Source organism: Castor canadensis, chromosome 13 (genome assembly GCF_047511655.1).
Source record: "Castor canadensis chromosome 13, mCasCan1.hap1v2, whole genome shotgun sequence".
Classification (NCBI taxonomy): Eukaryota; Metazoa; Chordata; class Mammalia; order Rodentia; family Castoridae; genus Castor; species Castor canadensis.
Genome location: NC_133398.1, coordinates 37,738,954 through 37,764,351, shown reverse-complemented (window position 1 = coordinate 37,764,351; position 25,398 = coordinate 37,738,954). Strand labels below are relative to the sequence as shown.

The window sequence follows — 25,398 nt, the reverse complement described above, 5'->3', positions numbered from 1 at the left end:
CCACTTCCGAGTTGAGGGGAACTCCAAGTCCCAAAATGCCTCGAGGCTGGTTACGTCACTTCTGTTGTGTTGGAGGCAGAGAATTAAGACCGAAGGCAGCTCTGGCTGCAGAGCCACGGTTAAGGCTCCCGGCCGGGCGGCTCCGCGGAAAACAGAGCAGTGAGGAGTACCGGGGGTCGTGCCTAGGGATCGGAGGTCCGAGCCGGCCGCGTGGAGGGTTGACCTCCCCACACCTCCGTCCTTCCCGTAGATGTCCCAAATGGAGCTAGCCTTGGACCCCGGTGACCAGGACCTGCTGGGCTTCCTGCTAGAGGAAAGCGGAGATTTGTGGGCTGCTCCCGACGAGGCCTTGGAGGCTCCGCTGGACTGGGAGCTGTCACCTTCCGAGGTGGGTGGTCTCCTCGGTGGTGGGGGAAGAGGAAGGGGGACGGAAAGCTCGCGACAGCCGCGAGGCCGAAGGGGCGGAGGTAAGTCAAGGTCTGTGGACTTGTTAGAACTCTGTGCAGGCTCTGAGTGACTGGGAGGTAGAAGACTTGTTGAGCTTCCTGCCCAGTCCCCCGGCGTCGCTGGACGTTCTTAGCTCCTCCGACTTTTCTCCTGTCCATCACGATCACACCTACTCCCTCCCACAGAAACATGTCTGCATAGATCTAGGTGAGTCTGAAATAAATGAAGTTTGGGGGACGGGTAGGAGAGGGCTCATGGGCCTGGCTATTCCTACTTTGCCTTTTGCAGATAGTGGGAGCTACGGAAAGGAGGAGGCCTGGATGACTCCAGTGCATGGAGAGGAGCCAGCAGAGCAGGTACTAACTTGACTTAGTTTTCAGAGTTATTCCCACACACTGCACGGGTGGATTCCCCATTCCTTTCTGACATCCGCATGAAACGCTGATGCCCACTTCCCCATAACCCTAGGAGATTGCTAACCTGGTACTGACAGAGGAGGAGAAGAGCCTTTTGGAGAAGGAGGGGCTGATTCTGCCAGAGACACTTCCTCTCACTAAGGTAAGGCTCCCATTGGTGGAGTAAAGGCTGGTGTGGGGTAGGGGAGATGTGAGTTCCAAGTAGTTTTATTTCATGTCAGAAACTTGAAAAAGGACTCTGGTAAGAAACTTACTGTATTTGTTGCTAGTAGCCAATTGGAACAGATGGTTAATAAGCTAAATGCAAGGGCAGATCCTGATTTTGTGGGAAATATATAAACATACAGATTTTGGTATTTGTAAGGAAAAAAATAAAAATTCAGCATTACTACAGGGCCTTGGAAAGGACTGTACAATTAAGAGCTCAGACATTTAAGATTTCATTGGCTTCATCCACTTCTTGTTTGATGGTATTTGAGGTAAAAACAAGTGTTTTGAGAGTTCAACAAGGCTGGACCAAGCAGTATACAAGAGTTAAGTGTAAAGTTCTGAGTTTTAAGTTTTAAGCAAGGAGTGGCATCTTCACAGACACAATATTGTGATGCTATGGTGAAATTAAAGTTCACTGACAAACAGGTTAGGGGTATTTTAATTTCTTAGAAGTACAAGATGAGAGTCTTTGCTCCCGTTTCCTTGGTGGGCAACAGGAAATGTTTCTCTTCCCCATCCCTCCCTCCACCTTGTCTATACTTTATCTTGTTAGACGAAAATAAATCCTTGCTAAAACTTAAAAAAAAAAAAAAAGTACAAGATGAGTCAGTAGTATGGTATGGATGGTAGGAACGTGAATGGGATTTGGAGGTTCTTTCAGTAGAGGTGCTGCCCCTAGAAAGGCACTGTCTTGTTCTCTTTTATACTGTCCAGAGTACATCCAACTGTCCAGTTTTCAGCCTATATCTTTAACACTTATTAAGAGTCCATCCTGAGAAGATGGTGAGTTATAGTTTTTGTCCAGGTTTTTTTCATTTTTAAATTCTGCGAAAATGTTAAAGTGCCTTAAAATAGCTAAACAAGGTTTGTTCAGCATGGCCCCAGAGATTTTAGGTAAGTCCATGGATAGAAATTATACGGCAGCAGATGTTGGGTTAGGGTAAGGAAGGGTTTTCTTTTTTTAACTAATAAGATTGTTTTAAAAAAAAATAGCCTGGTTTGTCAGGGTTAAACACCTGGTCCTTGTAGACATTTTTAGAGAAGCTGTAGAAGAGACTCCTGCATTAGGAAGAGGATTGAGCTGTTGCCTTCCAATTCTTTAGTCAAATTTCCAGATACCCTTTTTCCTCATCTTCTCTCAGATGGAGGAACAAGTTCTGAAACGAGTGCGGAGGAAGATTCGAAACAAGAGGTCTGCTCAAGAGAGCCGCAGGAAGAAGAAGGTGTACGTGGGGGGTTTAGAGAGCAGGTAAGAAAGGGAGAGGGAACAGAAGAAATAGTTGGAAGCATTAGGGTTTGAAGGGAAGATACAAGTGATATCCACATATCCCTGTTATCCCCCAGGGTCTTGAAATACACAGCCCAGAATCAGGAGCTACAAAACAAAGTACAGCGTCTAGAGGAACAGAATCTGTAAGCAGCCCTCCAAATTGTTCTCTCCTTCTCTCCCTTCTTCCCCTTTAATAATGCTTTCTCTTTCCCCTGCCCTACACTTGATTTCTAAATGGGAAGCTCCCAAATGCAAGGTCTGGTACTTGGCCTTTACAGGACTATGATTTCAAGTAGTGCACAGTAGTAGAGAATAAATTTACAAGGAGGTAAGGATAAGTTAAGTACCAAGAAAGAGAAAGGGGAAGTAAGAAAGACTTCATGGGACAGGCAGTGTCTGAGAACAGTTAGGATTCTGGGATGGAGTTGGGTGGGGAAAGCATTCTAGTGGAGGGAATGTTAAATAGTTGAGGTTGCCTGGAATTCTTAAGGCCAGAAAGTAGAAAACAGTGCTGCCAGGCTCTAGTAGCTCATTTCTATAATCCCAGCTACTCAGAAGGCAGAGATCGGAAGGATCAAGGTTTGAAGCCAGCCCAAGCAGAAAGTTAAGAAGACCCTATCTCAACCAATGCCTGTCATACCAGCTTCTCAAAAAGTGTAAATAGGAGGATTGTGGTCCAGGCTGGCCTTGGCATAAGCATGAAACCCCGAAAGTGGCTTAAGGGGTTGAGCGCCTGCGTAGCAAGCATGAAGTTGAGTTCAACCCTAGTACCACAAAAAAAAAAAAAAAAAAAAGAATGCCTGATGAGAATTATGTACATAGCTGATCAGACATGGGAGAACTATTGAAGGTATTTGCAAAATCAGGGCAGAGTTTATTTTTTGTTTGAATGAGGAACTTCAGGCATTTTGTTCATAGAGAGGAAGAAATCATTTGCAAAAGTAGGAAAGTAAAAAAAACAGGATCCAATACACCAGTGGAGGAGGTGGTCTTAACAGGAAGGGTTTCATTGTGGCTCTGGAGGCCAGTTCAGGAGGTGCTCACCACTGTCCCTTCTTTCCCTAGGTCCCTTCTAGATCAGTTGAGGAAACTCCAGGCTATGGTGATTGAAATATCAAACAAAACCAACAGCAACAGCAGCTGTGTACTGGTGAGGATGTTTGATGGGAGGAGAGATCCCTTTCTTAAGTGGTAGGAACAGGGGCAGGTATAATCCAGACCCCTTCTTCATCACCTTTTTCCTATGCTCTAGGTTCTACTGTTCTCCTTCTGCCTCCTCCTTGTACCTGCGATGTACTCCTCCAACACAAGGGGGAGCCTGCCAACTGAGTATGTTGGTAAGAGACTTAAAGATACCTACCTGTAAGGCATGGGCTACGGAAGAGGCCTGGGCTATGTTTTGTTTCCTGACAATTCTTGTCTCTTCAGTGTTGTCCCGACGGCTTCGTGCTCTCCCCAGTGAGGCCCATCACCAACCAAAACTGTCTCTGCTGCAGCCAGAGGTACCAAATGACAGCAAAAGCCAGTTGTTGGATAGCTCAGACCTTGTGTTCCAGGCCCCTGGCAACTTCTGTCTGCTGGACCACATGCCTCAGACTGCTCAGGCTGAGCCTTCACTGCAGTGGTCACTCCCTGACCTTCTCCCAGACCCCCCCTGCCCAGGTCCCATCCTTCCCCTGCAAGCAAATTTCACAAGGAAGGGGAAACAGCTTCTTACCCACAGCCCCTCATCTGTCATCTTGCAGGGCAGATACTCAGGTTAGATGTGAGGATATGGGGTATCTTAGCAAGAATATGAAGGCCCTTTTTATGTCCAAATAAAAGAGGGGGGGAACAAGGCTGGTCTTCGCTCCTGCACCCAGTTAGGATGCCTGAGGGCTCGAACACACCATACGTATTGGCTTTGTGGGTCTTTTATTTATACTCATGTGTCTACTGCCCCATGAATGGACCTGTAGAAATCAAATGTCCTTGAGTATTTCATGCAGTGAAGGAAGGGGTAGGGAAAGAAATAAATAAGTGATTCTGATGCCTGGATCACCCTCAGTCCCTCTTTACTGGCACAATTGGGTGGGTGGGGAAAAAGGAAAGGGCATGATTGTCCTGGTGGCTCAGGGCTGCAGGAGTTTTGGGGGTAAGGGAAAAGACTAGGCTGGAGGCTAGGCTTCCACAGTTCAGATGGTTCACTCCAGCCTTAGGTTTGCCAAGGCTTCCTTTGGTCCACATTTTGGCCCTGTGCCCTGTTCCTGTGTTGGTCCGCCAGCCTTCTTATGCTGCTGCTGTTGCAGGGCCAGCTGCATGGCCCAGATGCTCAGTGGCCGCATGTAGGCTAATGAGCGAAACACCTGTTGCTGGCAATATGCCTCAGGGGTCTGGAATGCCAGGCCCAGGCGCTCCCATACAGTGCGGTAGCAGCCTTCAGCTGTCTGGAAGCCCTCCCAAGTCAGACCCTGTGGGGAGAGATAGAAGTCAGACATACAACTTGGTACCCCAACATCAGCTGGACAGGTGAAAACAGTAGCTCAGGGAGCTCCACTTAAAAGGCAAGAGGTGGAATGTATACCTGAGAAAGGAAGGAAAGGCTATATGTATCGATAAGATGGCACTGGTGTATGCCTTGAATGGTGGGGAGGGAAGAGAGTGTGTTACCTCTTGGATCATGGTGGCTGCCAGGCCGTAGACCACACCCACCCAAACTTCATCAGATTGCACGCTGGATCTGTCAGGAACGCCATGAGGCTGCATCCCATTCACAGCCCCCATGACCCCTCCTGCAAAGGCCTGGACGTTGAGCTCAAAGATGGTTTGGAGAGCACGAACTACATGTGGGATAGGAAATACCTAGGGGGCAAGGCAAAGGTAGAGACATGGTCTGTTATACTTGCTTCCCACCTCCAGGGAAAACCCACCTTCTGGCTCCTCTTTCTAGTCTCACCTCAGTGTCTCCTTCTCCTAGGCCACAGGCCCTCAGGAACCACTGTCCAGCACATTGGTCAGACATGATGCTACGAGACTGAGGCTGAGAGCTGCTATCATAGTTGTAATAGCGGCCTGGAGTAGAAGAAGGGCAAAGTAAGGCCCCTGGTGTTTCCACAGATTCCTTAAGACTTCTCAGGTTCCCCAAACTCACCATTCCACAGCAGTCTCTCATAGGCTTCTTGGCCCCGACTAAGGATAGAAGAAAACTTTTCCTGGACATCCTGTGCTCCACACAGAACAGCCATCTGAACCATCACAGCCACAGCTGCCAGCCATAGCCCTCCACAGTAAGCACTGATCAAAGACAGGGGTTTGGGGTTCAGACTGGCAGCTCCAGCCACACCCATGCAATCTAATAGACAATGAGTCATTCTTTCTTAAGCACTACTATCTCTTCGTGCCCAGTTCCCCACCTCAGGCCTCCTGGAAATCCCTATCCTCCCAACCTGGGGCCAGTAGTGACCCATCCATCATAGGTCTGGTCTGCATAGCCTCCATTCTCAATGAGTCCATCATGGTCCTTGTCAAACTTCATTTCAGACTCCATCACAGTCTAGAGAAGGGACCAAGACACTGAAGACGTAAGTACTAAGATAATAGCCAGCTAGGTTCTCCCCAGACACCCATCATGCCCCTGGCACACTGCACACTGTGCATGCATCCCTTACCAGACACACAGGCCACATGTCTTTCAGGAAGCCATGGTCACCCGTCAGATAATAGTCCCGATAAACCTGCAGCACAAACTTCAGGTTCAGGTCCTTCCAGTCAGCAGTATCATGGATCAAATATGCATTGACCCGGAGCCATGGTTCATCATCTGTGGGAGGGGAAGGGACCTGGTTCATTTACATTGGTGGATAGGTAAAGGATGCAAAAGTTAATGAGGAGAGCTGACCTTAGGGGAAGAGGGACCTTTACCTGGGTCTCCAATATCATGGGGGATGACATTCCTCCTTTTCACAGGTGCTACAACCCCACTCATCAGGTACCGTCGCCGTGTCAGGTCCTCCCTGAGAGTTGCCAGAGCTGCAAGAACAGACACACAAGTGGGTAGGGGAAGGCAAGGAATGGACAGGCTTGGGGTGGGGCACAGGGCTGTATGTTTGTGACCCCAGAGGAGAACCAACAAGCAGGATGCAGATGTGTTTGGGGGAAAGGGTAAGAAGACAATCTGAGGGACCACAGAGGTTCAGGGACAAGGGAGCTAAGGGGGCAAAAGCAACACAGAAGTTACTCTCACCCATGTCATACTGTAGGCTGAGCTCAAGTTTGGGCCAGAGCATTATGAGGGCAAAAGAAGCATAAAAGTGGACATCATATGTGTTGTACATGCGATACTCCTGGCCTGGAAGAATGAGGGAGACACACTGTTGCCAGCATTCTTGCTTCCCCCTCATAGCACATCCTCCAAGACTGAAGGTAGGGCACTGTCATATTAGTCTGCAGTCACCACTTACCCCCTCATCCCACTAAGACCCTGGGATAGGCAGAATCTATCATCTTGCCTTATGGTACGGCACTGATGTCAGGGGTACGGCCTACCACACTCCAGCCTACCAGCAACCCATACCCTCAAGGTAGCCAAATCGACCATAGTCCCGCAGGATGGGGTGGAGCTGATGCATGCTCCCTTCCAGCTCTTCTGGAAGGGAGTCCTCGGGAACTTCCAGCCACACTGTGCCTCCATCGGCCAGGAAGTATAATTCATTGAACAGTGCAGATTTGTACCAGGCAGGCAAGGATCTAGGGAGTCACAAGGAGGGAAAGGACCTTCATGAGTGTGGACCTCCCAGGATAGAAAGGACTCTGGGGTTCAGTGGAGTGGGAACACCAAATAAATCCTGGCCCAGTCCTACTGACTGGTGAGCAGACAATGAATCAGATTTCCATTTGGAGTGAGTGCCCAACGAAAGTAAAAGAGGGCTCCACTGGCACCTGTCGTCCAATACTGGGCTCTGCCAAGCTGAGATCTGGTCTTCCCAGTCTGCATATTGACACAGTGCATAGTGGCTAAGGGCAGGCGCTGCATTACCATCTGCGCCAAAGAATCTTGTATACCGCCTGTGGAGGGAAAGAAAGGAAGAAGGTAAGAATACATGCTCCAGGCCAGAGTCTCAGAGCCTTGGACCCCTCTCCTTCTTTGGTCCCTCACCTGTGGTGGACTTGGCCCTTAGCTCCAAACATGATCCTGGGCATGTCCCAAGCCAGTGAAAACTCCAGGCAGCACCGGCCTCGAGGTGGCAGCCTGCTGGAAGCACATACAGCCCCAGCAATGCCTACTCCTTTCTGTGAAGGGGTGCTTTGGCCTGAGAAGCACAGAGCAGTCAGCACAGGCACCCACCCCCTTCAACCCCAGGACCAGGGATCCCTAATATGAGAAAAAAGCCTATTTGTTATCAGGTCTCCCACCCCTGGTCCTAAGACAGGGACAACCTTTGTTCCCAACACCTCCCGGTCAGACCCCCCATCACCAGCGGGGGAGTCCAGCTGTCCATCCTGAAGTAGGTCCTGCCACACCTGCTGCCCAGTGCTGTCAGGGTCAAAGGCTGTGATGTGGGTTACCGTGGTATCTGCCTGTTAAGGGGCCAAAGACTCTGTGAGGGAAAGCTCCACAAGTACACTGGATTCTGACTAGCTCTCCAGCTCCTCTTATATACAGTCACCTCCAAGTTCCAGAGGCTGAAGGGCTGTGATGAGGGTGGGACTTAGGAGTTGATGAAATGAGGAGACTATGATGGGGTGGAAGTGGGTTTGGAGTCAAGCTGAGGATAGGGCCCAGGGGCTAAGGTATAAGACAGGCTCTTCCGTTACCGTGAGTCGTGCAGCCACAGCCATGGTGTAGGGATTTGGAAGGGTTGGATGATGCAGCAGTAGCCCCTGTATAGTCTCCCCGTCCCGCTCCAGACAGAAGGGTTCATTCCACAAACCACCTGGGGCATCGTCTCCACCCCCAAGTCCATTCCGCATGGAGAACATGATAGACACATCCAGAGCTTCATCCCCTTCATTTTCCACATCCCACACAAAGACTCCTACAGGCAGGCTGCTGTCCTGGGGGCAGAAAGTTGGACTCAGATGGCCTCAGTGTAGCTTCTCTTGGCTCCACTCCCTGGGATCAGTTCTGAGCAGAGAGGACCAGTCTCTAATTCTCCTTAATATACTCTCTTCTATTTTCCACTTGTATCTCCTCATATTCCCAGGCAAGCTGCCTACCAGAGGACAGTGGAACCAACTGGACAGTGGTCCTGGGAAGCTCTAACCCCTCCCTTTCACAAGTTATGGAATGTTCAGCAGACGTTGATCTGGAAGAGGGAAGACAATGGAGGAAACACAGAAGGGGGTGTCTCACCTGGTAGTCATGGGGCAAGATAGGTGTGATCTGACGACAGGTGAGGGTAACATTCTGCCCAGGAAGCTGATAGACAGTCCAAGCTCGGGGATAGAGGGCGTGGTAGAAAGCAAAGTACCCACACAGGCCCCAGTTCCAGCTGCGTAGGACACTTGGGCGCTCCAAGGACAGAACTTGCTGGTACACAGTCCGCCCTTCCCGACGCAAGCACACTGTGAACTTAATCAAGAGGGAAGACAGGGTAGAACAGGCACCACACTACCTCTCTGTCTAGAGTCTGTCATTGTTGCCATGTACCCCCAGCCTCAAGTTATCCCCCAGGCCTTCCCCCAAGCTCAGTGAGCCACCACCAAGTCCTGCTGCCTCCCCCTCTATCCAGCTCCCAGGCCTCCTCTCCCTTCACTACTGTTGGAGTCACTCCGCAGTCCTCTCTCCCTTCACTGCTGTGATCCCAGTTTGCTAATCTAGGCCTACACTAGCTCTGCTTTTTCTTTTTCTTTTTTTTTGCATACTAGGGCTTGAACTCCGGGCCACACACTTGCTAGGCAGGCACTCTACCACTTCATCTATATATGCTCCAAGCTCTTGTGATTTTATTTTATTTTTTGCTCTAGTTATTTTTTCAGGTAGGGTCTCACATTTTTGCCCAGGGCTGGCCTCAGACAACAATCCTACTACCTATAGCCTCCTGGCCTCCTGCATAATTGGGATCACAGGCTCATACTACCATACCTGGTTTGTTGATTGCTTGAGATGGGGGCAGGGGTGTTCCTCATTAACTTTTTGCCTGAAGTGGCCAAGAACTATGATCCTACCAATCTCTACCTCCTGAGTAGCTGGGATTATAGTTGTGAGGTGTTGTACCTGGCCTGCCCCTTCTTATCTGGGTAGCAGAGAGGTCCCTTTGACAGATAAAGGGATATGTCAGTCTCTGCTTCTAATGTTTCAGTAATTCACATGGTTCTTAGGCATAAACCTAAACTCTCCTACCTGGCTTTCAAAGCCCTTCTTGATGTTTAATCACATCCTGGAAACATAAAATCCTCCCCATTCCTTGAGTATACTGTATTTCTCCTCCATTTCTCTGCTCATGCTCAGTCTCCATCTGGTGAGAGCCCACATTCTTCATGTCCTAGTTCAAATGCCATCTCCTCCTACTCTTCTAGCAATGAGTCATCCCATGTGTCCTCTCCTGCTCTTGTCTTGCATTTGATATATTATGTTATAATGTATTTACTTGCCATTCTATTTCTTTGATTGCCTCCTGGCTTCTTTTGAGGGTAGGGATCCTTTCTAGTTTATTGAAGTAGCCCTTTGCAGAGCTGTCACATGTATGGAATGCACCAAGTCTCTGAAGCACTGTTTCTTTCATATGTCCCTCTCATTTTAGCACTAATGTGGCCTCACACTTCCATTTCCCTGATAAAAATCTAAGCTCTTGGAGAGCAGAAGCTCTGAAGAATTAATAATCTCCTCTTTCCTTGGTTCAAACTATGTATTTTTTTATGCCTGATATTTTTACTGTATATAAAATAAATTTAATAAATTTTCTTTTTTTTAAAATTTTTTTGAGACAGGATCTTACTGTGTAGCTCAGGCTGGCCTTGAACTCAAAATCCTCCTTCTTGCCTCAATCTCCTAAATGCTGGGATTACAGGCTTTGGCCACCAATCCCAGCCAAAAAATATTCTTTTTTAAAATTCTTATTTTCATGTTATTGTTATTTTGGGGGTACAATGTAACATTTACAAAAATGCTTACAATATATCTTAGTCAAATTCATCCCCTCCATCATACTCCTTTATGCCCTGTCTCTCCCCTCTTAGAACAGTTTCAACAGGTCTCATTTTTCCATTTTCATACATGAGTACATGGTATTTCCACCACATTCACCTCCTTTACCCCCTCCCTACATTCTCCCCCTCCCACTAATACCACCCGCGCCCCCCCAAGGCAGGACCTGTTTTACCTTCCTGTTTGTCATTTTTTTTTTTTTAAAGTCATTTCTGTTTGTTTAAGAAAGCTATACAGGGAGTTTCATTATAACATTTCCATGTATATATGTATTATATTCTGAATTAGTTCATTCCCTCCATTTTTCTTTCCAGCTTAGTCCCCTAAAATATTGTTTTGTATTGTTGGAAAAGTACATAATGGTTAAAGCCATGGGCTCTTTACCACAGGGAGAATTAGTTCTGAATATTAACTTTCCTTTTACCAAAAAAACATGGGACCTTGGGCATGTTACCGATGCCCTCTGGGTCTTAAGTTTCCTCATCTGTAAAATGAATATGACAATGGTACTTTATATTTTTTGTTTCTTTTGTTTTTTGGTAGGACTAGGGTTTGAACTCAGGGCTTTGTACTTGCAAAGCAGGCACTCTATTGTTTGAGCCACATCTGCTCTGCTCTGGTTATTTTTGGAGATGGGGTCTTGTGAACTATTTTCTGGGGCTGGCTTTACCCTCAGTCCTCTTGATCTCAGCCTTCCAAGTAGCAAGGATCACAAGCTTGAGCCACTAGCACCCAGCAGTTTTGTCTTTAATATTAAATACACCAAAAGGAGAGTGATGGAGAGGGTCAATTCAAATATGATATACATGATACATTGTAAGAACCTTTGTAAATGTAAATGCCACAATGTATCCCCGACCAGCACAACAATAAAAGAAAAAACAAAAACAAAAATACACCAAAAAACCTAGCACAGTGCCTAGACACATTAACCATGCAATAACTACTTTAAATGCAGTCTTGATTCTGGAAGGTATTCCCCTTGGTATACCCAAGGGATGAGACCGAGGGAGACTTGGGGGCACTTGTCAGGGCCACTGAACTTGAATTGGGAAGAGCATTGTCACTAATGGGACTTAGTATCTGCTAGTCATTCTCTTTTGAAGATGAGCTGAAAGCTGGAGGTATCCCTCACATAGAAGGAAGAACTTGATAGATAAGTCAAAAGGGGAGGTCACTAGAAAGCTCTAATGAATGGCAGGTCACATACCCAATTGGGCCCACCTTTGATGTAGGAGTGGAAGGGGGAAAAAAAAAATGAAGTTACAGAAAATGTAAGAAGGGCCAGGAATGGTGGTGCACACCTGTAATTCCTTGGGAGATGGAGATCGGAAGGTTCACAGTTGGAAGCCAGGCTTGGCACAAAGTTAAGGAAACCCCATCTCAACAAACAAGCTGAATGTGGTGGCCTACACCTGTAATCCCAGACAGGAGGGAAGTGTAGGTAGGAGGATCAAAGTCCAAGGCTGGCCCCAGGCAAAAACACAAGACCCTACCTATAAAATAACTAAAGCAAAAAGGGTTGGGACATTGTTCAAGTGATACAGCACCTGCCTAGCAAGCATGAGGCCCTCAGTTCAAACCCCAGTACTAAAAAAAAGGCTACAGACCTAAGCCTGGGAGAGGAGGGGCTTTTTGGGCTCTAGGCAGAGACCTCTAGAGGAGTGATACACAACCAGAAGAGCTGGTTTGTACTGAAGGTTTGCAAATCAAAGGTGAGGAGGGGTTGTACTACATATCTTCTTTTCCTACGATTGTAGACTTTTGGTTTTGTTCTCTCTTTTCTGGTCCTGTCAAATGTTCTTTACCTAGGTTAAATGATGTGGGAATTTTCTGTATTCTCTGTGGTGGGCACTGGCTTTAAGCTAGTAATGCTGGGACAGTTAGGTAGACAGGAGGCATTTACTAGAGAAATGCCAAGGCTATTTATTCTTTCAAGGAACATGGATTGTGTGTCTTTTTTTTTGGCAGTAGTAGGGTTTGAACTCAGAACCTTGCTCTTGCTAGGCAGATGCTCTTACCACTTGAGCTATGTCCCCCTACCCAGTCCTTTTAGATTTGTTTTTTTTTTTTGGGTCTCACGTTTATGCGTGAGCCAGCCTGGACCACGATCCTCCTACTTACACTTTCTGCATAGCTGGGATGATAGGCATATGCCACCACACCCAGCTTTTATCAGTTGAGATGGAGGTCTCTTGAACTTTTTGCCCTGGTTAGGGTTGAACTACAATTCCCAAGTAGCTAGGATTATAGGCTTGAGCCACCATGCCCAGTTTCTGTGTGTCTTAATCCTACCGTATATCCTAGCAAAGGGCTGGGTACACAGAAAGCACTTACTGCAGTGAATCATGTATACGTTTAACTGCCACATCCTACACTAGCCAAGGGGCCCTTCCTCCACCTTCTGGCTCTTACTTGGTCCGCGATGACAGTCTGGTGCTGGTATATCCCAGGGTTAAGCTGCCAGCGACAGAACTGGCCTCTCCAGCCGCGGGTAATAGTGCCTCCACCAATGCCACCCAAGGGACAACCTAGAGAGGATCGAGATGGTTAGTGCGGTAAGGGAAGAGGAAAACAAGCCCAGTTCTCACTTTCCAGACCATGAAGATTGCTTCTTTTTAAAAACCCTAGGGAGTGGAGCAGTGCACTTTACATAAACTGGAAGCCTCTTTGCCTAACTCTGCAGTAGTCCTGGGGGTTGGACCCTCTTTGAGTAGGGCAGAGCTGGGGTGAGCTCACCGTAGATCTGTCTCAGGGGTGTGCAATTGATCATGTCGATGAAAGGTCTCTTCTTTTCCACTTGGGTCTTCCGGTACCACCACTTCAAGTACCTGAGGAGCAAGCGGTAGTGTGAGTGCAAGGGGGTGGAGTGGGCAGTTCCTCACAGGCTGCAGTCATCTGGCTTTCTCTGACACCCAGCTCTAACTTCCCTCGAAATGTTTCAAGGTGGCCAATGCCTATAATCTCAGCACTTGGAGACTGAGGTAGAAGAACTGTGAGTTTGAGGCCAGCCTTGGCCACATAGTGAGACCCATCACCTTGGCCCTCAAGCCTCTCTTTCTCTTGATCACTCATGTCTCCTTCATCCTCCCAGCTCCCCCAGCACCAGTGTATGACTGCCTTTGTTTCTCCTCTTTATTCTCCTCAGAAGGGACTTTCTGATCTTTCCTTTCTAACTCCACTATCACTGCTTTGGTTCAAACCTCCAGGAGCTTTTTGTGTGAGGTTTAAAAGGGCCAGTTACATTTTCCTGAACTACATCTTCTACCACCTACCCCTACCTCCCAAAGAAGCCTAAGCTGCCAAAGATAACTTTCTTCTTTTTAAAATGATTTTTTGGGCTGGTGGAGTGGCTCATGCACCTGCCTAGCAAGTGTGAGACCCTGAGTTCAAACCCCACTACAATCTCACAGCAAGAGAACCAGTGTTTATATTTTAGACCATTTCCTCCTAAGTCTTGTTTTTCTCCCCTGTTGTAGCACTGAAAACTGTAAGCATTAAGATTTTGCTCTTTCATAAAGAATAAAAACTTTGCTAAAAAAAAAAAAAAACTCCAGTAAACCCCAACATTTTCCTGTTCTTACCCCTATCTTGTATTTAATAGGGAAATGGTTGGGGTTGCCCTAATAGTAAATGATTCTGTTTTCAAGGCTCGGCCATCTGCTCCAGCCTGTCTTCTAATCTTATTCCCTACAAATTCTCATTAGGATGACCCATCCTAAATGAGACCCAGCCTAGACTCTTTCCCCTTTCTACTCTCCTCCCTACCCAACTGCCTGATGCCCAATGTTCAGTCACATCACTTCTAATCAAGTAATTGGGTGTAAGTAAGCCCTTGAGCCTCAGTTTCCTCATCTATAAAATGTGGGTGCCTCCTGCCCTAGCTATCTCATGAATGATTGAAAGATCAAAGGACATAACAGATAAAAAAGCCATAAAGTAGAATACCTATGACAGGTATGATTACTGTACACACATTATCTCAATTCCTAATCAGGCGCTGCCTTATTATTTCAATGTTTCTCATGTGAGTCTGACCAATTTTTAAGTTCCTTGGGAAAAGGGATAGTGACAAAGACTAGTAGAATGTTACCCTAGCTTTAAGCACAGGGCAGGGCACATAGCCTGCAGTCTATAAATATTTGCTTCATTTATAAACGAAGAATGCACAAGCAGTGGGACATAAGCGCAATGGCAGACAGACTGGAGCAAGGTCAGCATACTCTGCAGGTGGAGAGAAAGACTTGGAAGATAAAAGGTGAGATGATGGGGAGGTAGAAGGTCTTCTCTGCCAGCTTAACCAAAGTCCAGGAAGCTGGACTTTGACACTAGAAGCCAGGAAAAATAGGTGGAGGGAAGGAGGGTGCAGCCAGGATCAGGGGCAGTCAGGGAGAAGCAATGCGAGATACGAAGATAGGCAGAACAAAGGGCTCTCTGGCATAGAACAAATCCTTAATGAACATGTGCTGAATGAGTGCACTCTGGCTGAAGAGAGAGCAATCAAAATTGAGCTTCTACCAAGTGGAGGCCTGGAGAACTGTCTTGCTGGAGCTCCTGATCAGAGTGCCCCAGTTCAGCTCTCTCACTCACTCCCCTGATTTAGCAGCTGGCCATTCTTCACCTATTTGGCCTCCATAATTTCAACCCCAACTTAAGACTTACTCTGAATTCTTTTCCTTGTACCACCCCTACTTTTTCCTCAATACAGGATCTCATCCCATTCCAAAAGCTCTGTGTCAAGCATCCCTACCCTATCCTGGTATGAGGAGCCAGGGTCCAGGGGGCTGAGCAACAGCTTTAAGTCTGTGTGACTCAGCTTGTATTTAGGGCCTAAGGGGTTAGGATGTCCACCTTGTCCTTGACCTCATTTTTTCTCCACCACATGCAACCCCTATGCTTCTCTCAGCACCCTCAGTATTCACTCTGACCCACGGCTTTCTGGATAGAGTTGGACTGCCTCAGTTTCAGAAGCAGCTTCTTCTGGGACAGGCCACCCATAGACACTAGTAAAGGAGTCAGATGCCCAAGCAGCACCAGGCTCCTCCCATTACCCAGGGCTGAGGTTAGCTAAATGGCCTCCACACCAGTCCCACAGCACTGACTGGGGAAGTGAAGAGTCCCTTACTTTAGAAGCTGTCAGGGATGAGTTTCCCAACTTTTATGCATCCCTCCCTAGCTCTGTGTTTATGTGTGGACTGACTCAGTATGACCTCAGGGTGATGCCTTCTGTCCTCACATCTACCTGTTCCTGTTAATAGGTATGGCCCCTCATCACTAGTCTTTGAACTCAGTGAGGATCCAGAAGGGTGTTTTAGTCCAGGATAAGCTCTGGGGTATCTGTAACCTTTGGGTCAGGAGGAGAAGCCAGAGAATACCAACAGTTCTGTGGCAGTGCCTCTCTAGTCAAAAGTCATCTTTAGGGGCCTGGGGATGTAGCTCAATGGTAGACTGCATGCACTCTACCACTGAGCCATGTCCCCAAGCCCTCCTCTGCTGCTTTTTGTGAGACAGGGTCACACTATGTTGCCCACGTTGGCTCTGAACTCCTAGGTTCAGGCGATTCTCCTGTCTCAGCCTTTTGAGTAGCTGCGACACAGGTACACACCACCTCACCCAGCTCCATCTTTGCTTTTTATATCAGGAGTTGTCTATCCCAGAATAGAGTGAACCTCTCATCAACCTCTCAGGGTCAACAACAGGTAGGCTCTCACCTACTCCCTGGAGCTAAAGCTTGGGGAAAGAAACAGATGGGTGCTGGGACTGTGACACCATGTGCCTAAATAAGGTACCTCAGCTGCTCAGGAGAATCTGGGGTTGGGAGCCACCCCCTCTCAAATAAAACACTGTCAGTACCACAGCACCCAGACTATCCTTTTCTACCTTGCCACAAAGTATAGCTAATCCCAAAGGGACGTCTTTGGGAAAGAGGGAGAGCATTGGAGAGAGCCTTAAATGGGAAAGGCTGACTGCAAGACCAAATGTTCTTACATTTTCCTGCTGGAAAGACAAAAAACTGGAGAAGAGTATTACAAAGGGATATGACTTGTTCTCATCCTCCAAAACCACAAGCCTAAAACATGCTGGGGACAAGTGTCACTTGACTGGGACCAGGAGCCCACCTTCTTCCCTACCCTTTCCCACTTCTGTGGGAAGTCCTGAACAGGAAAAACGTGAAGCCCAAGGCATTGAAGACAATGGCATCTACTCACCTCAAGCCCATGCCGAAATGCTTTATCACGTTGCTTAGGGAGACATTGTTAGCTTGAAAGGGTTTCCTCTTCTCTGCAAACTCGTGAGCCAGGCAGATGCGCCAGCCAAAGGGAGGCACCTGGTAGCCCCTAGCTTTACCCTCATAGGAAGCCATCAGCTGCTCAGAGTCCCCTGGATGACAGTAGCCTGGCTCATTTTGGAGTCGACGGTCCACAGGGCACTCGCAGTCTGTATCCTGCACAACATCAGTGTCTGCAGTATCTTCAGGACAATAAACCTGTGGCTCCCCTCTGGCACAGTTGATCTGATCCGAAGCTGGGACTCCAGTTCCCATGTTCCCTGGATCCTGGGTCCCCACGACCTCGATGGCCCCGGGTCCCAAGCCCTCTGACACAAAGTATCTCGCCAGCCAAGTCCAACTGCGGGTGCCGGTTATACTTAGGTGCCGTCCCGGCGGGCCCGGTGCTGGGGAAAACTGAGATGAGCTGGTGTCTCGGTACAACCAGGGAGCTCTTGCTGCAGCGGAGGCGGCGACAGCAATAGAGCCGCCTCAGGCTCCTCTATCGTCGTGTGTCTAGATCCTGGGCGGGAAGGGTCGGGCCCCTTCGTCATTGGGCCGAGGTGACTAGTTCGCCTGGCCGAAGGCCGACTGTCCCGGCGGAGAGGGGAGGAGTCCCGGAACCTGCCCTCAAGGCCCCGCCCCCGGCCCGCAAGGCCCCGCCCCCGGGCCAGCCCGGGAGCGCGCGCCGACCTCGGCCCCGCCCCTGGGCTGCGGCACCAGGCCCCCATCCAGCGCTGGGCGCCGGGTCCCGCCGGCCGGGATCCCGGGGCAGCGCCCACGCCCAGGCGCCAGCCCGTGGGAAGGTGACCCACAGCCCCGGGAAGACCCGACCCTCTTCCGGTCCAGCCAGTCGGGTGCTTCCGGCCGGAAGGGGCTCCTCGGTGGGGCGAGGTAGAGAATTAAAGGAAGTCCCGCCTCTGCCGCGCCACCGACGCCTCGTTCGCCGCGGCCCACCTGGCCCAGTCCTGAAGGGGCGGGCAGGTGAGGGCCTTGATACTCTGAGACCTCCTCACCTCTCCCCCGGGTTCTGACCGTGCGAGGTGACTGACAGGCGGCGGTGGTACTGGGCTGGGACGTGGAGCCTTGAGGGAAGCGGGGGCGGAGGCCAGCTGGGAGCCCCGGGGGACGTAGGGGACCAACCTGGCGCCGAGGGGAGTTGGGGGGTCTGGGGCCGAGTCTACACACTCTCATCCGTCTGCTTGCTCCTCAACCCTCCGCCACCGAAGTGTTGACTGCCACTTTCCTGAGCCTTAAAAAGAAAACACCTCTTGGTCTCTGGGACCCAGTTCTAGGTATACCCCCAGGTGCTCACCTCAGACACCCCTTCCTCCTTTCTTGTTTGCTGACCCCCGACCCCCTGTGTTTCCGATTAGATCCGATTCCAGAGCTGCCATGATTGAAGTGGTAGCTGAGCTGAGCCGGGGTCCCGTATTTCTGGCGGGGGAGGCGCTGGAGTGTGTAGTGACGGTCACCAACCCTCTGCCCCCTACGGCCACTTCTGCATCCAGGTAGGGATGCTGGTACTGAAGGTGCTGGCCCTTCTGGAAGGAAGCCTGATATCTCTGATGCTAAGCCAGAGCTCAGGTTTTTCTCTAGCTACAACAGCAACCACCACCACCTTGCTTATTGTGCTCCCATTATAGAAAAGGGCTGTTTAACAGAAGATGTGGATGACATAGCCCTACACGCTCATTTTCTTCCCACCTCACGTCTCATTCCCTTTTGTACCCATGGTATAATTCTCTTTGCTTAATGGTTTCTCTTTGGGGTTCTGGGTTTCCTGATCATTAGGACACCCACCTAATTTTGTTGGTCTTATCAGACAATGTGGTAGAGACATCGGGAAAGCATTTGTGAGGTCAAGAACTACCCCCTGATGCTTCCTTTTCCTCTTCCCTCAGTGAGGCTCTGGCCTGGGCCAGTGCCCAGATCCACTGCCAGTTCCATGCCAGCGAGAGTCGTGTAGCACTGCCCCCCCCTGACTCTAATCAGCCAGATGTCCAGCCTGACAGCCAGACTGTCTTTCTGCCACACCGAGGTTAGAGATGGGTCATTTGTTTTGGAAGGGGGGGGGTGGAGTTATTGTCACAAGGGTTAAGTTAAATTCTAGTATGTCATGGTCCCTGTTCCATGGAGATGTGGGGGAAGGTAACGATTGCTTTGGGGCTATAAGACTGTGTTCCCATATCACAACAGGAAGAGAAGAGTTAGCAGTCTTTCATTGCCTCCACTTGCTGGTCTAATCTGAACAGGGCTGGACATCAGAGTCATTAAATTGCAGTCTTTCTCGCCTTTTGTAGGTGAGAGGGGTCAGTGTATTCTTTCTACTCCACCAAAAATTCTGTTTTGTGACCTGAGGCTAGACCCTGGAGAATCCAAATCATGTGAGTGACTGTCCCCAGCCCTGAAATGCCTTCTAAGTCTCTTGGAGGGAGGACTTCCCTAGCTTCCTCTGGCTGCCCTGACTACTGCTTCCCAACCAGACTCCTACAGTGAAGTGCTGCCCATAGAGGGACCACCCTCCTTTCGGGGTCAGTCAGTCAAGTATGTCTACAAACTGACCATTGGCTGCCAGCGTGTCAACTCACCCATCACTTTACTCAGGGTCCCTTTGAGGGTTCTTGTGCTGACTGGTAAGTAGGGGTCCTGGAGGTAGGGGCTGTAGTAGAGGCTTGCCAAGGCAGAAATAGTCTAAGGGCTTTCAGGAGGGGCTGCAGGAATGCTTTCTGGTCTTAGGGAAGGTGCTAAGGAGTTGGGGGAGGGGCGAGTGTTCTAGAGACTAAGCTGTAGTCTAAACCCTAACTCTTATCCCTCCCAGTATTACCTTTCCTCTCATTTTCTAGGCCTTCAGGATGTCCGCTTTCCCCAGGATGAGGCTGTAGCCCCATCCAGTCCGTTCTTGGAGGAGGATGAAGGTGGGAAGAAGGACTCTTGGCTAGCTGAGCTGGCTGGGGAGCGCCTCATGGCTGCCACATCCTGCCGCAGCCTCCGTGAGAATTCTTTCAGAAATGCCCTACCCCGTCCCTCCCTTCAAAGTGTTTCTGCCTCAGTTTCCCAACTACCACATACTTTGGTGAACCAACTAATGTCTCACCTAATTCTAAAGAAGAATCCCACCTGTTGGCCTCTGGGTCCCAGTCTTAGACATTCGCAAGTAGAGACTCCAGGTTTACAATGTTTCATTCTTCCCAGATCTATATAATATCAGTGATGGCCGAGGGAAAGTTGGGACATTTGGCATCTTCAAATCTGTGTACAGACTCGGCGAGGACGTGGTGGGGACCTTAAACTTAGGGGAAGGAACTGTAGCTTGTTTGCAGGTAAGAAGGGAACAGAGCTGCTGGGCATAAAGAGCTAGGATGGAAGAAGGTCCTGAATAGAGTATAGGGATACCCTCTCACCTACCGTCTGCACTTCCAAATGCACCATCTTTTCCTGCTCCCAGTTTTCAGTAAGCTTGCAGACTGAGGAACGTGTACAGCCTGAATATCAGCGGCGCCGTGGGGCAGGGGGTGCCCCCTCTGTTTCCCATGTGACTCATGCCCGGCACCAGGAGTCTTGCCTACACACAACCAGAACCAGCTTCTCTCTCCCCATCCCTCTCAGTTCTACCCCAGGCTTCTGCACTGCCATTGGTGAGCCCCTAACTGTTACGAGAAGGGAGTAGGGGAAGTTGAATGCTATGCTTAGGTAGTATGTGATGGGGTTTTACTCCTAACCTACTCCTAGACATACCCAAATGTAGTCTCTGACCTTTCACATTTTCTCAGATCTTCAGCCTCTACCCATTTCTTAGATGCACTGACCCTAAACTCTTAACAGCTTTGTAGAACTGGCACCCTACCCCTACTTAATGGGACCCTGTAATGCACTGATCTTATTCCTCAGCACATTTATTTCAAGCTAACTAGTCTTACTGTCCCACTCTTGGTTTACTAGGTGGTTAACACTCCTAACCTGGATTTACATCTCTGGTTAACATACTAGACTTCTTTTTTTAAATGTTCTTGATCATAGCTCCTGACCTGTGACTCCTCCTCTTCCTAGATTGTTGTTTTTCCTTCTCATTCACTAACCACATCCTGCCATTGGCTTCTACTCCTACTTAATTCGTTTTGTTTTTTTTTTTTTTTTTACGGTGCTGGGGTTTGAACTCAGGGCCCACACCTTGAGCCACTCTACTAGCCCTCTTTTGTGATGGTGTTTTTGAGATAGGGTCTCGCTAACTATTTGCCTGGGCTGGCTTCTAACTGTGATCCTCCTGATCTCTGCCTCCTGAGTAGCTAGGATTACCGGTGCCTGGTTTCATACTTGTTTTTTTGTTGTTGTTGTTGTGGTTTTTGGTTTTTTTCTTGGTTAACTGGAGTTTGAACTTAGGACCTTGTGCTTGCTAGGCAAGTACTCTGACATTTGAGTCACACCTTCAGCTCTTTTTGCTTTAAGTTACTTTTTAGATAGGGTATCACTTTTTGACTGGGCCAGCCTGGGACTCTGATCCTCCTATCTAGTCCTCCCACAGTTAGGATTATAGCATTATAACACCATACCCAGCTTACTTGTTGAGATGGGGGTTTTGCCAGCCTCAAACTGAGATCTTCCCAATCTCTGCCTCCCAAGTAGGTAGGATAGCAGGCATAAGTCACTACATTAGACAAACTTACTTCTAATGACTCTACCTTTGTCTTTTTCTTTCATAGTGTCCCTGAAGTGGCGATTGCATTTTGAATTCGTAACATCTGGAGAACCAGAATTGGCACTCCTGCCCCCTATGGAACAGCCTGAAACTGCCACCTGGACAGGCCCTGAGCAAGTGCCAGTAGATACCTTCAGCTGGGACCTCCCCATCAAGGTGCTGCCTACAAGTCCCACCCTGGCCTCATATGCTGCCCTAGGCCCCAGCACCAGCACCATAACCATCTGAAACTGGCCCACCTGCCCACTGTGGCAGTAGGTTCTTCAGATACTGAGAACTCAGCACCTGGACTCTACTGGGGCCCACTTTTCCTACCTGGGGCCCAATGGCAAAGACAATGAGAGGCTGGCTTTCTGCTATAGCATTTATTTATTCAGAATAAATTGGCAGCTGCTAGTGGTTTCCCTGGAAGTGGCAGCAGCAGTGAGCAGTCAGCAGATGGATGATCAGTTGAGTTTAGCTGGAGTGGGGAGCAGGAGCCCCAGAAACAGGGGTGTTAGCTGAGCCCCACTCTAGGTCAGACCCCCTTCCTTTGCAGGGCAGCCGAGGGTCAGATTTTTGCACCAGGGAAAATTGGCAGGTTCCTGCCTCCTGATGAATCTCACACTCAGCAGGGAAGTCGATGGGATGCTGAGATCTGGGGAATCAAGCATGGGGAAAGAGCACAATGAAAAGCCACCTTTATGGCTCCCCATTCCCTCTCATAGCCATCCTTCTATATCCTCCTTTAGTGTCACCTGGTTCTCCTAACTCAGCCCCCATATAAGGACTTTTTTGTTGTATAGCAGAAGTAGTTTCCCTATAGACCCACCTCAGCATCCCTCACTTTGTGGTCTGAAGCCTTATCTTTCTCACTCTTGTTAGTACCAGTCTCACTCTCTGGCCAGTCTCATCTACTCTTCTGTTCATTCTTACTTCACAGCAACTTAGTCACTCCCTGGCCATCCCCCAGTTACACACATCACAGGCATTCCGTCGGGACGTTCATGGTAACTCACGTGTCACAGCAGCCCACACCGACGGGATGCAGACAGGTGCAATGGAAACAGTCCTTGCGGAGCCAAGACTCACCCAGGGTGAAATATTTCCCCTCATAGTGACAGGGGGCTAGGAAGGATGAGAAATGTTAGTGGGTATAGAAGTGGTGGCAGCAATCTCTTCTAGTCTGGGGTGGGAGAGAGTCAGTGTACACTAATCCCCATATGTAGTGTTTCCTATTTCATGGCTGGAGGGAATCTGGATATTCTGACCCAGGGTTACTCTGAGCCCTTGCCCCGATCCTCTTCCTTTCCTAACACCTGATCCCACTTTACCTTGAGCTTGGAAGTAGCACTTGCTGTGGACTCCTGGGTACTGCAGAAGCAGAGACACCAACAAGCAGACGATTCCCCAGCCTCCCAGGATCTTCTTGGCCTGTCCAGCCCAGAGCATTCCTAGGGCCATTCCTGCAGCTCAGTCCTCTTGGACCCTTCTTGGATTCTGTTCTTCTCTGGTCTTGTCCCCTTGGCTTTGCTTTGCTCCTTAAGTCTTAGTGTTTCTTTCTCCTTGGGATCCTGTCACACCATCTCTGTGCCCTCTCCTCTCACAGGCTGGGGATGTTTATAAAGTGAGGACCCTGGCCCCCTGCTGAGTAGAGCTGGAAAAGCTGTAATTCTGTTTCCTGAGGTGAGGGCATGAAAACAAGAGGTTCAGCTTTTAACAAGCTGTGAGAGCTGATTCATGCCCCCGCACAGCTAGAGGGAGGGAGGTGGCCGTGGAAGGGGCACTGAACTGGGCATTTCCCAGCAAAGAGGTGGGAGGGGTGAGGCTCCAGGTGGTCCCCAGATCTCCTCCTTGACCTGGAGAGAGGAAGCATTCCACCAGCCCTTCTTCCTCCCTGCCCCACTACCACCACCAGCAGTGTGTGCTGGGATCCCTGCCTGGACCGGAGGAAGGCATTTCCTGGGGATGGTTAATCCTGTGCCACAGCCAAACCAAGGAGTTACAGCAGGGTGCAGCAGCCAGAGGCTCCAGGAGAGCAAGCAGGCATCTGGAGTAGAGAGTATATTTCTCTCAGACCTTGGGCAGGGTTTCCCTGATACAGCTGAGAAATAGAATTAACCTCAGAGATTGGGGGGAACCTCACTTTTTCTCAGGTATCCCAGAGATGAGCATATAGAAGAGTGCTTGCTTCAGCAGCACACATACTAAAATTGGAATGATACAGAGAAGATTAGCATGGCCCCTGTGGAAGGATGACATGCAAACTCGTGAAGCATTACATTAAAAAAAATGCAGAAGATGCAAGATTGCTCCATCTCTGGGGATGCTTTCAAAGAGAAGCATCTCCAAGCATCTTAGCAGGATGAATCAGGCCAGTTTCACAGGGGTGCTCCTTCTTTCCTGTTGATGGAATGAATCTTCAAGAATTTATCCTTTGGCATCTTCCTTTAAGTTTCCTGCAGGTTCTGGAGGACCCAGGATGGGTGATTGAGAGCATAGGCTGTAGGGACAGACTACTGGGATTCAGATCCTGACTCTATTTACTATGTGACCTTGGGCAAGTTACTTCACCTCTCTCATCCTGTTTCCTCAACTATAAATCCAGAATAGTAATGCCACCTCACAGAGTTGTTATGAGATAGCACATCATATACTCTTAGCACTGTCTTTGGCACATGGCCTTCAGAAAAGATTAGCCATGATTGGTGCTAAAGCTTGGAGACACAATGGGTGACATTCTTTTCTCTGAATGACATTGATTGAGCAAGCATGTCTATATGCACAGCTGCAGGCTTCAGTTAGGGACTGTTCTCTCCTGACCAACTTCTGACCCTTTTAGATTCATGCTCCATGTCATCCCTACCACCTCCTTCAAAAACAGATGCCTGTTTTGGGGAGGGAAACATTTTGGTTTGGGTCCTTGTATTCTTGAATTCTGTACGTCTGGTTTAAGAAACAACACTGATAAAGCTGCTTTCCCCATGTCAGTATCCCCACCTCCACCCTGAGAAGGGGTATCATTTTCTCATCCTCCTTCCAGCTAACTTTAGGACTTGTGCTTTTCCTTATAAAGATTCTTTGTTTTTTCCTCTATCCCCACTCATATGAACTCTCAAGTTCTCCTTTCTGACCACTGTACTGCTAGCCATGTACTTGGTACTGGCCTGGTCAAATTGGCTTTCTTAGGCTTTTCTACATTTCAAAGGCCCAGCTATTTCCATACCACCTACAGGACATTTACTGTTTTTTTCCTTCTAAGTCTCTAGTCCCATTTACTCCAAGACTTGCTCCCTATCACATAGTGTGTCAAATACAACTACTTCTTGCAGACTTTCAGAGGGCCACTCTGCCTGTCACCTCTACTCAGAAAAACCTGTCAGTGCACCTGGAACTCCCTAGCTATCCTCTTCCAAGATACTTTTTCTCTGGCAGATGATGTAGTTCAGTAGGAGAATGCTTGCCTAGCATGTTTGAGACCCTGAATTTGATCTCCAGCACCACAAAACAACAAGAAAAAACTAACAAAAGTCCACCAAAAAAAAGAAACAACAACAAAAAAACAAGATACCCTTTCCCTTTCAGAGGAGTGCCAAGAAAAAAATGAAAACTCACAGCTGCAGCAGGGTACAGTAGGCTGCTGTGTGGGAGGCATGGCCTTGACCATTCTCTTAACTGGAGGTGTGTGGAGAGGGCATTAAAAGGCCTATCTAGAACAAGGGCCTGTAAGTCTTGTTAGCCGTCAGTAGCTGCCTTGAGGTGGTGGTGGTGTGTGGGGGGGAACCACCTGACACGCAGACGCCTTGCCGTGTAGTACCTTCTGCTCCTGCAACCTGGGGCCAAGGCCATAGGGAGCGGCCGTGGGTGGGGAAGTAGGGAGCATGGAGGTGCTGATGATGCGCAAAGATGGAGGGGCCCCCGTGGGCATTGGTGTGTGAGGCTTAGCTGCCTGGAATGGAGATGGGGTAGGCAAATATTGGGTATGGG

General features: G+C 48.9%; 4 protein-coding genes and 1 non-coding gene across 7 annotated transcripts; 3 read left to right on the top strand and 2 right to left on the bottom strand.

The window, feature by feature from the left end:
* The first annotated feature begins 45 nt into the window (after positions 1–45).
* On the top strand, positions 46–4,380 carry Creb3 (cAMP responsive element binding protein 3). The gene is made up of 9 exons (XM_020174653.2): positions 46–388; positions 495–654; positions 736–803; positions 916–1,005; positions 2,216–2,322; positions 2,418–2,486; positions 3,409–3,493; positions 3,596–3,680; positions 3,772–4,380. The coding sequence occupies exons 1-9, from the start codon at positions 251–253 to the stop codon at positions 4,104–4,106; spliced, it is 1,137 nt and encodes a 378-aa protein (XP_020030242.2). The 5' UTR covers positions 46–250; the 3' UTR covers positions 4,107–4,380.
* Gba2 (glucosylceramidase beta 2) lies at positions 4,241–17,400 on the bottom strand. Its single transcript, XM_020174649.2, has 17 exons — positions 16,678–17,400; positions 13,208–13,299; positions 12,884–12,999; positions 8,675–8,893; positions 8,137–8,376; positions 7,797–7,899; positions 7,478–7,631; positions 7,261–7,386; positions 6,896–7,068; positions 6,566–6,670; positions 6,244–6,351; positions 5,991–6,142; positions 5,769–5,875; positions 5,474–5,616; positions 5,279–5,394; positions 4,993–5,184; positions 4,241–4,793 (listed from the first exon to the last, which is right to left on the bottom strand). The coding sequence occupies exons 1-17, from the start codon at positions 17,010–17,012 to the stop codon at positions 4,527–4,529; spliced, it is 2,748 nt and encodes a 915-aa protein (XP_020030238.1). The 5' UTR covers positions 17,013–17,400; the 3' UTR covers positions 4,241–4,526.
* Positions 14,646–21,843, top strand: Rgp1 (RGP1 homolog, RAB6A GEF complex partner 1). Of its 3 annotated transcripts, none has more exons than XM_074051501.1 (9): positions 14,646–14,726; positions 18,113–18,247; positions 18,641–18,777; positions 19,040–19,123; positions 19,223–19,372; positions 19,583–19,729; positions 19,932–20,059; positions 20,185–20,374; positions 21,437–21,843. In XM_074051501.1, exons 2-9 carry the CDS (start codon positions 18,132–18,134, stop codon positions 21,658–21,660), a joined length of 1,176 nt encoding a protein of 391 aa, XP_073907602.1. In that variant the 5' UTR covers positions 14,646–14,726; positions 18,113–18,131; the 3' UTR covers positions 21,661–21,843. The 3 variants fall into 3 exon arrangements, with proteins under 3 accessions (XP_073907602.1, XP_073907601.1, XP_020030240.1); XM_074051500.1 differs by lacking the exon at positions 14,646–14,726 and adding an exon at positions 17,436–17,720; XM_020174651.2 differs by lacking the exon at positions 14,646–14,726 and adding an exon at positions 17,437–17,779.
* A 45-nt stretch (positions 21,844–21,888) lies between these two features.
* Positions 21,889–23,302, bottom strand: Msmp (microseminoprotein, prostate associated). Its single transcript, XM_020174654.2, has 3 exons — positions 22,746–23,302; positions 22,431–22,539; positions 21,889–22,069 (listed from the first exon to the last, which is right to left on the bottom strand). The coding sequence occupies exons 1-3, from the start codon at positions 22,873–22,875 to the stop codon at positions 21,889–21,891; spliced, it is 420 nt and encodes a 139-aa protein (XP_020030243.1). The 5' UTR covers positions 22,876–23,302.
* Positions 23,303–23,594: 292 nt separating this feature from the next.
* Positions 23,595–23,701, top strand: LOC141415898 (U6 spliceosomal RNA). The gene has a single exon (XR_012440849.1). It is a non-coding gene; the product is annotated as a U6 spliceosomal RNA (small nuclear RNA).
* Positions 23,702–25,398: the final 1,697 nt, after the last annotated feature.